At 36.9% G+C, this 13,861-nt stretch overlaps 1 protein-coding gene across 1 annotated transcript; it reads left to right on the top strand.

The window, feature by feature from the left end:
- The first annotated feature begins 2,440 nt into the window (after positions 1 to 2,440).
- Positions 2,441 to 5,781, top strand: LOC107659757 (nuclear factor 7, brain-like). Its single transcript, XM_016448789.1, has 6 exons — positions 2,441 to 2,830; positions 2,941 to 3,036; positions 3,890 to 4,111; positions 4,509 to 4,531; positions 4,639 to 4,757; positions 4,835 to 5,781. The coding sequence occupies exons 1-6, from the start codon at positions 2,441 to 2,443 to the stop codon at positions 5,503 to 5,505; spliced, it is 1,521 nt and encodes a 506-aa protein (XP_016304275.1). The 3' UTR covers positions 5,506 to 5,781.
- The last annotated feature ends 8,080 nt before the right edge of the window (positions 5,782 to 13,861 follow it).

The raw sequence follows: 13,861 nt of genomic DNA, 5'->3' as shown, positions 1-13,861 counted from the left end.
ATAACGCACTGGATAGCTGGCCAATCACAGCACACCTCACTTTTTCAGACCGATGAGCTTTGTAATAATAGACGCGTTTCAGAAAGGAGGGGCACAGAAGAGAAACAATAATGTACAGTATGTGGAAACTAATGTGTTTTTTGAATCTTAAACCGCATAAACATATTTCATTACACCAAATACACCAAATAATTTGACTCCTTAAAAGGGGTCATATGATGCGATTTCAAGTTTTCCTTTCTCTTTGGAGTGTTACAAGCTCTTGGTGCATAAAGAAGATCTGTAAAGTTGCAATGACTAAAGTCTCATATCGAAAGAGATATTCTTTATAACATTTATGAGTCAGCCACTCCTACCTAAAACGGCTCGTTCTAACACGCCCCCACATATCTACATCACTATGTGGAAATATTAGCATAATGTTTTTATGCCAAATGTTCACGCAAAGAAAAAAGGTGTGGTTTCAGGAACAGCAGTCGTGTTGATGCAGCATGTGCATTTGCTTGTTCATAAGCTTGTGATTATAGTAAGGGGCGTTACATTTCCGACGCGTGCTTGCGGTGTTCGGCCAATCACAATGCACTGGGTCAGCTGGCCAATCAGAGCAGACTGCGCTTGTTGGAAGGAGGGGCTTTGTAGAAAACGAAGTGTTTGAGAGAGGTGGTGCATAGAGGACTTACAATAATGTACAGTATTTGAAAAATAGTGTGTTTTTTGAACATTAAAGCATGTCAACATATTTTGTCACACCAAATACACAAAATAATAATCTTTAAAATAGCATCATATGACCCCTTTAAGAAATGTGTCTTATATTTCAAGTTTTCTGAAATGTTGTTTAAACATGCAAATGAGGCATTACCTAACTAAATGTGCGTGCATTTACATGAATTTCTTAATAATAAAGAACAGAAATCTAAAACATCAAATAAAATCAGGTTCAAAATTCTGTGCATAAGAAAAAAAATCATTTTGAGAATATCTGCTGCGTATCTTGTTTGCTTGATAAGTTTGATAAAATGACTCATTTTCTCTAAAGACGTATAGTAATTTGAGGGTTTAAAGGATCCTTCATAGCAATTTGTGTGGGTTACTTCAAGAGAGCAACCATATATCTATGTTGATTTCTTTTATTTCTTTTATACTCATTCATTTATAATCATTTATCATTTAATCATTGTATTATTCCATTTAATGATACGATCATTTAAAATAATAATTTTATTGATTTATTCACTGATCAGTCATTTATATTATATAATATTTTTGTTTATTCTTATGGTGTAGTTTCAAGAGATATTTGTGTTCATGAGTAAGAGATCAGAGAATGTCTCCATTTCAGGTTTTTACACACTCAACGAGATGAAGCAGTAATTTTCCATTGGTATTATTTTTATATAATAATATATTATTATTATTATTTTTTTTTTTTGTGCTGGTCAGATGAAGTCTGTACATTGAAACATACACAACTCAGATTATTCATTAAACTCTGCTTTAGACTCTTAATACAGTTTGGGGTACCAGAAAAAACTTTTGGATATAAAACGGATAAAAAGTGAAACATATGCATATAGTTGAATTAGAATAAAATAAAAAGTTAATGATTATTTTGGATGTTTATTTCTCCCCTCGTCTGAAAATAGCCCAAAATCTACAACTTTACCAATGCATGAAAAACATTTTCTTATATACTATTGCCATATTACTATATCAACTATAAGTTAACTGATAAGAAGTCGCCTCCATCCAATATAAGCTGTGTCTCATTTAGAAGGACAATGCTAGAAGGCTAGTGACAATGTACACTAATGTTTCCATCAGCTGCCTCGTTATAAGAATATCTGCTGTGTATCTTGTTTGCTTGATAAGTTTGATAAAAGTGCAAATTAATCAATAAAGCTTTTCTAATCTGTTACCATGCCTTTGTCCCTGTGCTCCTGTTCATGCTTCTGCATCTGGGTTTGTTAATTCAATATTCAAGACATTTAAAAAAAAATCCTGAAATTGTATTATGTCATGATATAAAATAGCAATAAATAAATATTCTGATGTTGCTTTATGGCCTTTTTAGGGTTAAATTACGTTTTATGCAAACATATTTTTGGTCACCGTGAACAGCAATCTATTGAAAATATCAGCAAAAGTATAAAGGAAACGCCGTTATGACTCCTTTACATCCAAATCACCTTCATGTTAATCATTAACGGGTCATGACACGTTAATGATTAACAAATCGTGTGATAAACAATAACCTTTATCAAACTCTAAGTCCTCCTTAAAAAAAAAAAAAAAAAAGGGAGGCTGGGCATATATAAGGAAGTCATTGACCTTTGCTCTGTCTTCTTGTTTGTTCTCCCTCTCATCATTCTGAATTCAGATTTTTTTTAATGTTCAGTCTCAGGGAATAATTTAATCTAAGTGTTCTGTCTCTGTCTTGATGGCTGTCTCTCTGTTGGATGTCCTGTCGTGTCCTGTGTGCACTGAACTCTTCAGTGATCCGGTGTTATTGAGTTGTGGACACAGTTTCTGCCGGCGGTGCATTAATGCTCACTGGACCTCCAGCAGCTCCAGAAGATGTTACATCTGCCGACTGGCATCACCACGAGAACCGGTGTCCAATCTGGGCTTGAGAAATGCCTGTGTGTCTTACCTAAGAGAGCAAAACATGAGGACAGAGGAGGATGGAGGACTGAAGTGTCTCATACATGGAGAGAAAATCGAGCTGTTCTGTGAAATAGATGAAAAGGCTATATGTTCAACATGTATGGATTATGAGCACAGGTGGCATGAAACACAACCGCTACATCAGGCTCTACGACAACGCAAGGTAGAGGATATTTCTTTATTATGTAATTATTAAATGCATAGGTATGGCAGAAAATTACAAATAGGTTTAAACAGATATGTGTATGAATATTTGTATTGTTCTCTTTAAAGGAGAAGCTGAAAGCAACTCTTCGATTGGCTGGAAATACTTTATTATCATTACAAAATGGTACATCAAGGGATAGCAAAATCTCCAATTACATTCAGGTGAGGCTCACGTGTAGGATAAAAATAGCTACAGATTCCACAGATGTTCTCTTTATAAAACTAAAGTTAGCTTTTCAGGTTACACCCAACTGCCAACTGTAGGCTGACTGGTTGCTCAAAACATGACATGATCATTTTTGGCAAGTACATCTTGGTTTAAATTGGTGCTTGAGTCCACCTAAATTAATTAAAAAAGGGTAGAAAGAAATATAAAAATGCAATATTAAGTAACAATATTAATAGAAATGGAAGTGTCAAATCACCTTCTAGCAGGATTTATACAAATCAGCTTCACAGTAATAAACAGGAAAATAACAGACGTAATGTTGCAAAGTTCATTAATTATGAAAAAACTCAATTCAGCAACTTTATAGAAGACAATAGTGTCGTTATTCATCTCAATTCAGATCATATCTGATGGTGTCAGTGTGGTCAAATCAAGATATTACTGAATATTAAGTGCCCCGACTAAGCAAGCCAAAGATGACAGTGGCAAGGATCCCAAACTCCATTAGGTGACAGAAATTGAGAAAAAAAAGGAGAAAACATGCAGGCTCAGTCAGGGACCGATTCTCCTTTGGCCTATAAGTGAACAATCACATAGTGTTTCAGAAATGTATATGTCCCCATTCAGTTGACATATAGCACAGGAGATACAAGTCTGACATGTTTGAAAGGGTTATGGAGTCAGGAAGAAGCTATACATGTGCTGATTTGTCCTAAATTGTAAATGTGTTATGAACTGAGAAATCAGACTTTCCCTGATTTCATTTATACGTATAATTCCTTATGGACGGATACTTTTTCTTCTCTCCCTGTGGATTATTTGAACAGTTTTGTGATCTCTCCCCAGTCTCAAACTCAGATGACAGAAAGGACTATCAGGATGGAGTTTGAGAAACTGCATCAGTTCCTCAGAAAGGAGGAGGAGAGCAGGATAGCGGCTCTAAATGAAGAAGAGAAACAAAAGAGAGGACATATAGAAAGAAGAATACAAGGAGGAATACTGTCTCTCTCTGATAGAGTCAGAGAAGCGGAACAACAAATTGAGGATAATGCTATCACGTTTCTTCGAGTTGGTTCACACACACACACACACACACTGGCATTCACTCCACACACAGCTCTGACATATCCATGTTCTTCATGCATGTTCCCATGAATTCACAAAATATTTTGTGACCTCTATGCTGGCCAAGCTGGCACATCAGCTAGAGCAGTTTAAGGTGCTTTAAGTTTTCAACTGGGCAACATCTAAATCTACTAGTTTTTCTAGTGAAATATTATTAAAATGACAGAATCAACCTGACTACGGCACAACAAAATCAGATCTGGTAGAAATGGCAACTACTACATTTACCCACTTTTAACGTTGTATATTTATATAAGTACATGTAATAATGCTATTATAAAATGGTTTATAATTTATTGCTATTTTATAATGGATGTTGTCTTTCTATGTATTTTCTTAGAATTATGACAGCATTCTGAACAGGTATTTTTTTTTTTTTTTACATTTCCTCTTTTTTTTAATATTCATGAGCTTTACATCAAACTTATTCTGTGAGGTGTGTGTGTGTGTGTGTGTGTGTGTGTGTTTAGAGCCAAATACACACTTCCAGATCAGGAACTGAGTTCAGTAACTCTTATCGATGTTTCCAAACATCTGGGTAACTTGAAGTACCAAGTGTGGGAGAAGATGAAGGACATCTGCTCTTACTGTGAGAACTAGACTTGTTCAGTCCTGTAAGAACTGCTTACTTCATCAACACAAGTGACTTTTCCCTACTCTCCACAGACCCTGTGATCCTGAATCCAAACACAGCTCCACCAGACATCTCTGTGTCAGATGATCTGACCTCTGTGACCTCACCTGTCCGTCGGCAGGACGAACCCAATGCTTTTCCTCTGCACAGGAGCCGTGTGGTGTTGGGGAGCGTGGGATACGCTGATGGTGTTCACACGTGGGACATTGAGGTGGGAGACAGTCACCACTGGAGTCTTGGAGTGTGTTTTGGATTGGAGGGAAAACCTACTACACAACCTTTGACCCCTGAAAACGGCTTCTGGGGTCTCAGACGCGATGGAGACTTGTACGAATTGATGACCGCTGGGATATGGAGATTAAAGATAAAGGGAAACCCACAGGTAGTGAGAGTAAAGCTTAATTATGTTCATGAAGACTCTGGGGAAAAGAAACGCTGGAGGACGGTGAGCTTTTCTGATGCCAGGAGTGATTCATATATTGCAGGGTTTTCTAGAGTTCCTTTGGAGAAGGATCTCTTTCCCTTTGTGATCCCAGAAGATCAGACCTCACCGTTGCGTGTCGTCCCAGCAAAAGTTATTCTGACTGTTGAACAGAAACTATCATTCATGGAGAAAAATAAAGTCTTGCTCATCATTTGTTTTGGTTTTGTCATGGTTATATTGATGATTCTGTCATGGAAGACTGACCAACAAGGCAGATGAAAAGTAAATGGCTGATCAGTTACCATAATGGTCTGTTATAATGGTTCAGTCAGCTAAAGCAGACTTCTCAGCAAAACCAAATGATCTAGCATTACTGCACTATAATGTGAATATAATGGAGCCCACGTCCACAAGGATAATAATGGCGGTCATAGCGTGCGCTTGACAGTTTCTGTTCAACCGTTTCTTGTAATTTTTTGAAAGACATTTTTACTGCACTGGTTTATCATTTTAGTAGAATGATTTCAGAGCGATCTCAGAATTTGAGCAACCCTTTATCATCCTCACAATATCCTGCAGCTCAGCAGCACAGTATTGTTGTGATGTATCATGTAACTCATCATTGTTTCTAGTAGCACTCCATTTCCTGGTTTATGTGTGTAAATATCCTGTTGGATTAGATCTGAAAAGTCTTGTTCAACTGCAGTTCGGGGGAAATTATATTCTTCTTCTGTTTTGTTGACTGTCCTAAACTTTAACGTCTTTCCACTTTTTCCACTTTTTTGACTATCCGTTTTTGATAATATTGTTTTACCAAAGATAAAATAAATAAAGATCAAATAAATAATGAGCATGGCATCTGAGGACTTTTGCTTGTTCTCTGTTGTTTTGCTTTATTTCCAGATACAGCTGATCGTCTCTGCAGTGCCAAGCCACGTGTAGCCATGTGTCCCCACAGACATACAAACATTCATACAAATACTTACAGATGTTCATAAGTTTTGCAATGAAAGCAATGTTCCCTCTAATTTTTTTTTTCTCGCTGAGCAAAAACTTTCTGTATTGGGCGGACATTTAAAAAAAAAAGTCGAAATTATGAGAATAACGTATAGTAGCCTATATTCAAATAAATTCCGGTGGCCTGGCAAACTTCTTCCGGTGCTCCCAATCGGGGATATTTAGGCTATACACTCCAAATATTATAACTTTAATTGTTACGATTTAATTCTTATAATTTCGACTTTATTCTTGAGACATTTCGACTTTATTCTTGAAACATTTTGACGTTATTCTCAAAATATTAAATCTCGTAATTTTAGATTTTTGTAACGTGGCATTGTAGTTCGACTGCAAAGCTTTAATCATTCACAAAAATTGCGTGGCCGAAATCTAGTGTAAAACGATTTAACGTTTTTTTTTTTTTTACATTTCCCTCACAATTCTACAGATGGAAATAAAGATCAGATGGAAATATGACCAGAAGTAATTTAAAAGACTTCATGTGTGCCTTTGGTGTACTTAGTGGTTCATGTAACCTACGATAAAATAGGTAGGCTATTTCAAAATCTCACATTTATCAATAGCCTAAGTAATTAAACAAATATGCTACATTTTATACTATTTTCAAAACTTAAATACAGCTTAAAAAAACTTTGACTAAAAAGGGAGCGCCCTTTGTTAGGTTTATCTACATAATCCATTCACAATTTGGAGACTTTGTTTGTCTAAGAGAACCAAATGTCCACATATACCATTTCAGGAATGACAAACACGAATGTTAAATTTACGTGAGTGAATCCGTTAAATTATGCCGCGAGTCATTGCTATGATTGACAGTGGCAACATAAAGAATCATCTGACCAGCCGACGCCAAAATAGAGCTGTGCATTAAAGGAGTCATATGATGTGATTTCAATTGTTCCTTTCTCTTTGGAGTGTTACAAGCTCTTGGTGCATAAAGAAGATCTGTAAAGTTGCAAACACTAAAGTCTCAAATCCAAAGAGATATTCTTTATAAAAGTTAAGAGTCAGCCACACCTACCTAAAACGGCTCGTTCTAACACGCCCCCACATGTCTACCTCACTATGTGGGAAGATTTGCATAACGCCGCCCAAATGTTCACGCAAAGAAAGAAGGCGTAACTTTTATTCTCACTGTAGTATTGCTGCTGCTGCCGCCATGTCGTGAAGACGCCGTGTGCTTCGTTGTGAAAGCGAAACTACTTTGTTTGATCTTCCAAAAGAGGACGATATCCGTTTTGTCATGCCTAGAGCTGATCCGTGCTGGTCGCTGAGGAAATACATCAACTTTGCGCTGTGGATCACTGGATCGGCTTTCACCGTGGACGAAGCGGAGTCCAGCCCGGGGTCGTCACGTCATGTCCTTCCGGACGCTCCTTCGTCTAATTTGCACCGTTCTCCAACCCACCCGCCTCTGCTCACTCTAACCCTCCTGCCGTTCCTCACGCTAGCCCCCGGCCTCTGCTCACTGTAGGCCGCGGTGTGTGACACTGTTTCATTGCGAAAAAATTGTCTCAGTGGGTTTGGTTATTTATAAACTATCTGTATAAAAAAATAGAAGAAGTCTATGCAGTGTCTTCATTTAGATAGCTATGTAAACGTGTGCGTGCTACCCCTCGCAGAAATCGTACAATTCTACTAATTAGCCACCTCGTAAAATATGTACCAATCGGTCTTGAGATAGCGTTGTAGTGTCTCTGGTCAGTTGTCGCGTAATGGCCTGGTGAATTTCAACAAAAAGTTATTATTTAGATAATTAGACGACATACATTTTTTTCGTGATAGTTCTGCTGAGTTAAATTTGCATTCGTAGTGTGTTCAGTCACCTAAAGAACTGAAAGCACAACTGCTCGAGACTCACTTAAGAATGTGATGATGTTCTGCGCCACTAGAGGGAGTGTGATTGTTTTTCAGATGAGTGAAGACCCAACTTAACGAGATATATCCAGCTGCAGACCCGCAGCCCCACACGTTTCAGGACACACAATCCAGACCACACGATCCAGGCCGGAAGTAAGGCGAATATGGAGCCAGATCAGCCTCAAAAATAACACATTTGCAAAACAAAATTCATAAATGCACAGCACAATTTACATTTACAAAATCCGATTCGTAAATTCAAAACACAATTCATAAATACACAAGTAAAAGCATAAATATTTCCACAAATGCATCTTACCTAAATACATTTAAAATGTTTACACAAATATGTATATATACATTTCTTGAATTAATTCCCATCACACATTTATGAATGATGTTACATGTATTTATGGATCGTTGAATCTGCATTTGCAAATCGCCAGCGCGCAGGACTGCTTTGAATTTGTGTGTGGTATTTTTGAGACCTTCCTGGCAGGTTAAGATTCATAAATATCTTTTTTTGGAGGATGTTCTGTTCAGCCAATTGCGGTGAGCTTTTAATCCACCAATCAAAACGCTCTTTACTGAACAGACTCAAGAAGCTCAACGCTGCACTTGTACTGTGCATTGTTTCTGTGATCGGGTCCTTGATGTAAAGACATTTTAATGGGTACTCTTTTTTTTTTTTTTTTTTTTAAAAAAACAAAAATTATAAAATTTGTCATGCCTAGAGCTGATCCGTGCTGGTCGCTGAGGAAATACATCAACTTTGCGCTGTGGATCACTGGATCGGCTTTCACCGTGGATGAAGCGGAGTCCAGCCCGGGGTCGTCACGTCATGTCCTTCCGGACGCTCCTTCGTCTAATTTGCACCGTTCTCCAACCCACCCGCCTCTGCTCACTCTAACCCTCCTGCCGTTCCTCACGCTAGCCCCCGGCCTCTGCTCACTGTAGGCCGCGGTGTGTGACACTGTTTCATTGCGAAAAAATTGTCTCAGTGGGTTTGGTTATTTATAAACTATCTGTATAAAAAAATAGAAGAAGTCTATGCAGTGTCTTCATTTAGATAGCTATGTAAACGTGTGCGTGCTACCCCTCGCAGAAATCGTACAATTCTACTAATTAGCCACCTCGTAAAATATGTACCAATCGGTCTTGAGATAGCGTTGTAGTGTCTCTGGTCAGTTGTCGCGTAATGGCCTGGTGAATTTCAACAAAAAGTTATTATTTAGATAATTAGACGACATACATTTTTTTCGTGATAGTTCTGCTGAGTTAAATTTGCATTCGTAGTGTGTTCAGTCACCTAAAGAACTGAAAGCACAACTGCTCGAGACTCACTTAAGATGTTCTGCATGTTCTGCGCCACTAGAGGGAGTGTGATTGTTTTTCAGATGAGTGAAGACCCAACTTAATCCAGCTGCACCAGCTGCAGACCCGCAGCCCCACACGTTTCAGGACACACAATCCAGACCACACGATCCAGGCCGGAAGTAAGGCGAATATGGAGCCAGATCAGCCTCAAAAATAACACATTTGCAAAACAAAATTCATAAATGCACAGCACAATTTACATTTACAAAATCCAATTCGTAAATTCAAAACACAATTCATAAATACACAAGTAAAAGCATAAATATTTCCACAAATGCATCTTACCTAAATACATTTAAAATGTTTACACAAATATGTATATATACATTTCTTGAATTAATTCCCATCACACATTTATGAATGATGTTACATGTATTTATGGATCGTTGAATCTGCATTTGCAAATCGCCAGCGCGCAGGACTGCTTTGAATTTGTGTGTGGTATTTTTGAGACCTTCCTGGCAGGTTAAGATTCATAAATATCTTTTTTTGGAGGATGTTCTGTTCAGCCAATTGCGGTGAGCTTTTAATCCACCAATCAAAACACTCTTTACTGAACAGACTCAAGAAGCTCAAGCTGCGCTTGTACTGTGCAGTGTTCCATGATCGGGTCCTTGATGTAAAGAGATTTTAGTGGGTACTCTCTTATTTAATTTTTTTTAGCACCTGATTACAAATTTATACAAAATCACATTATAATTTATATCGTTCGCACAAAATACAGCTACCCGGTTAGCCTGCTGTATTCAGATCAATCTGTAATGTTATCAAATAAGTGTTAAATGTCCAGATATTTCATTTAATAACAACAATTATGTAATGTCTTCTGTTGTTATTAGTAGTAGTAGTAGTATCAGGTTCGCAGTAACTTTTGATCAGGCATTAAAAACAGCTATCAGCACCGAACGGAGATTTCGAACACACACAGCGGAGAGATTTCAGCACGGAGGATGAAAACCACACTCAACCAGTGAGTAAAGTCGTTTTTTATCTGATGGCATTTTCTTATGATTAAAGCTGGTTTTAGTTAATTAAGTGTGCAGTGTAACGCCAGCTTTCTTATAGTATAACTGGTGTTTGTAGACTTTAGTAATCACAGGATGAGTGGGCGATAAACAATCAGTAAAACAACGATTTCGATGCTAAACTATTGCATAATTTTCAATACGATTTGTGGTCAGTGGGTTCTAAAGTTACCATTGCGACCAGCTTTAATCATAAGAAAATGCCATCAGATAAAATAACGACTTTACTCACTGGTTGAGTGTGGTTTTCATCCTCCATGCTGAAATCTCTATCTGTTATAACAGCTGCAAGCGTATGCAGAGTTTCTATTTAGGCTATAACACGTGTTTGCAGCGTTGAGCAATGCAGTGCTGAAATCTGCGTGCTCACGAATCCTCTCATTATAACACACGAATTGTAGACATTATGAAAGATTAATTATGCTTATATTTATTGTGTTATAACAGAGATTTGTGAGATATAACTATGAACTGAGATGTCTTTTAGAGTCTACAAATACAGCGCTCTTTGCTGGCATTCTGTCATACTGTAATAACGCGCAGTTGCTCTGTAGAATGTGTGGCTAACTGGAGCTAAGTTAGGCTAAGAAGCTGCTGCGAAGCTAATCGCTAAAAGGATGCTAACATTTACACTCCAGACTTCTCATTACATTATTGGTAAGTACGAAGTATTCGCAAACACCGCACGATCTTGAGTATCTTTGTGCATAGAAGCACATACAGAACATATCAATAGATGGCAGTACTATCATCATCCTTCTTTAAATTTTAACACAAACTAAAAACATACACAGTCATGGCCATATCGCCAAGTGTCTCCCTACACATCTCTCGCCATGACGGTGACAGCCACACTTTTTATAACAAGGCAGTAAATGAACCAAACCCACCCGAACTAAGTTGAACATAAACACAAATAACATTGCTAACGCAAAAACCCAACCATCTTGCTTAATTAACACATAAATCAACTCTAAACAAATACCCATAATGCACCTGGCTGCTAGCGCTCACTGCCGGGTCATTACAATACCAAACCATGCACACAGCAGCCGCTTGCTTTAGTTAAAATAACAGTGTTCTGTGAATGTTGATGCTTTAATAACAAATACTTATCGGGAGCGTGTATGCTTGGATTTCATAAATGTAATGGAGAATAAAGTAACAGTAACTAGTAATGTAACTAATTACTAATTACTTTTGAAATAAAGTAATCAGAACAGTAACATTATTACTTTTAAAAGGGGTAATCCGTAATCAGTAATTTAATTACATTTTCAGAGTAACTTGCCCAACACTGCCCATTGAAATCTCTTTACATCAAGGACCCGATCATGGAACACTGCACAGTACAAGCGCAGCTTGAGCTTCTTGAGTCTGTTCAGTAAAGAGTGTTTTGATTGGTGGATTAAAAGCTCACCGCGATTGGCTGAACGGAACATCTTCCAAAAAAAGTTATTTATGAATCTTAACCTGCCAGCAAGGTCTCAAAAATACCACACACAAATTCAAAGCAGTCCACGCATGTGTGACGATTTGCAAATGCAGATTCAACGATCCATAAATACATGTAACATCATTCATAAATGTGTGATGGAAATTAATTCAAGAAATGTATATATACATATTTTTGTAAACATTTTAAATGTATTTAGGTAAGATGCATTTGTGTGAGCATTTGGGGAAATATTTATGCTTTTACTTGTGTATTTATGAATTGTGTTTTGAATTTACAAATCGGATTTTGTAAATGTAAATTGTGCTGTGCATTTATGAATTTTGTGGCTGATCTGGCTCCATAAAAAATGTCTTAATTTGTGTTCCAAAGATGAATGAAGGTCTTATGGGTTTAGACAAAAAAATAATAATCATGTACTCTTCTTGACTAAATCACTTCAGTACCTTACATAAGAATCAATTTGCATTCACTTCATGCAGAGAGAACTATGCATTGTTTTGTTTTTACATTTTGGTTATTCAAATTATGAAAATTACAAATACCTAAACACAAATGCACAATTTTCCTCACCACCCCTAGTAACACCAGAAAAAAAGAGAAAACGACTATGGCATTCAATACAATAATGTGCATATTATTTATTTAGTATAAAAATCTAGCTAAAACATATCTTAAATAACTTTGTATGCCTATGTAAACAGTGATGCTCAAATAAATATATTTTTGAAATTGATCAAATATATTTATCTTCGACCATCATATACCAAAAGTTATTTAAAATGTATTTCATAAGCAAGAAAACACATTTCCAATTTCACAATAGCCTACATTTAGGCTAAATGCAAATGTGAATGAATGGCCTATTATATAAATAATTATTAATCAAAAGTTATAAATAATGATTATAATGATTTCATAGTTAGGTCTTAAAGTGACATCAGCCTAATACACCTGCTGCTGTCTATCTCATTAATGAAACCACAAAAGACAGAAAGAAAATCACTCACTGCTCTTGACTAAATAATGTATTTAGTTCATACACTGAAGACTATGGAGAGTTTTATTTTACAATTGATTATTATACTGGTATCATACTGAAGTCATAAATTTGTTATTGTGTCAACACTACCCTGTCAATGGAGATGGTTTAATAGATGAAGCAGACAATAATAGCACTTAAAGGCAGAGTGAGGGATTTTTCAAAAACGCTTTAAAAACTGTCTACAACAGCTAAAGTCTGCCTACACTGGACGCGATCAAACGACCGTTGAAAACCATTTGAAATTTGTGTCAGCACGTCATAAATAGAACCCGGCAGCAGTTTTCTGTCGGGATTTGTTGTGCCGCGCCGCTCACGTCCGTAGGCACGGTGTAACATTGGTTTTGCTTTGTTTCACAGAACTAATCGTTGCCTGGGTTGCGTACGTATATGTGGGGCGGAGCTATCAAAATAGGGGCAAGACCCTTTTGGGGTAGGGGCGTGTTTGTTTTGGTGATTTCAAATATAAACATTGGCTACCAGAAATCCCTCACTCTGCCTTTAACTTGACAATATTTTATAAACATTTGACACTTAAACTGCAGGTGAATATGTTAAATGGATTAACCTAATTAACTTAATTCCTAATAGTAGCTTGTTTTGTCTCTGTACTTAAGAATCAGAGTGGTTTTTGACCATTTGGGTAATATAGATTAAATATATACTAAACTAAAGGCTCTTCATATAGACAAATGTCTTTACTAGCACATTTATCACTAAAATAAACTTATTGTAGTAGGTTTACAAATGCGTAATAACATTACTGTGTGAAGATATAAACAGCCTTTTAGTAGCTTCTGTTACGATTAGCTGGCTACTGAGTAATGCTAAAAGTTATGACGAGTCACAAATAGT

Source organism: Sinocyclocheilus anshuiensis, unplaced genomic scaffold, assembly GCF_001515605.1.
Source record: "Sinocyclocheilus anshuiensis isolate Anshui unplaced genomic scaffold, SAMN03320099.WGS_v1.1 scaffold968, whole genome shotgun sequence".
NCBI lineage: Eukaryota > Metazoa > Chordata > Actinopteri > Cypriniformes > Cyprinidae > Sinocyclocheilus > Sinocyclocheilus anshuiensis.
The sequence above is the reverse complement of the archived record's forward strand: the minus strand, read 5'-3'. Positions and strand labels throughout refer to the sequence as shown.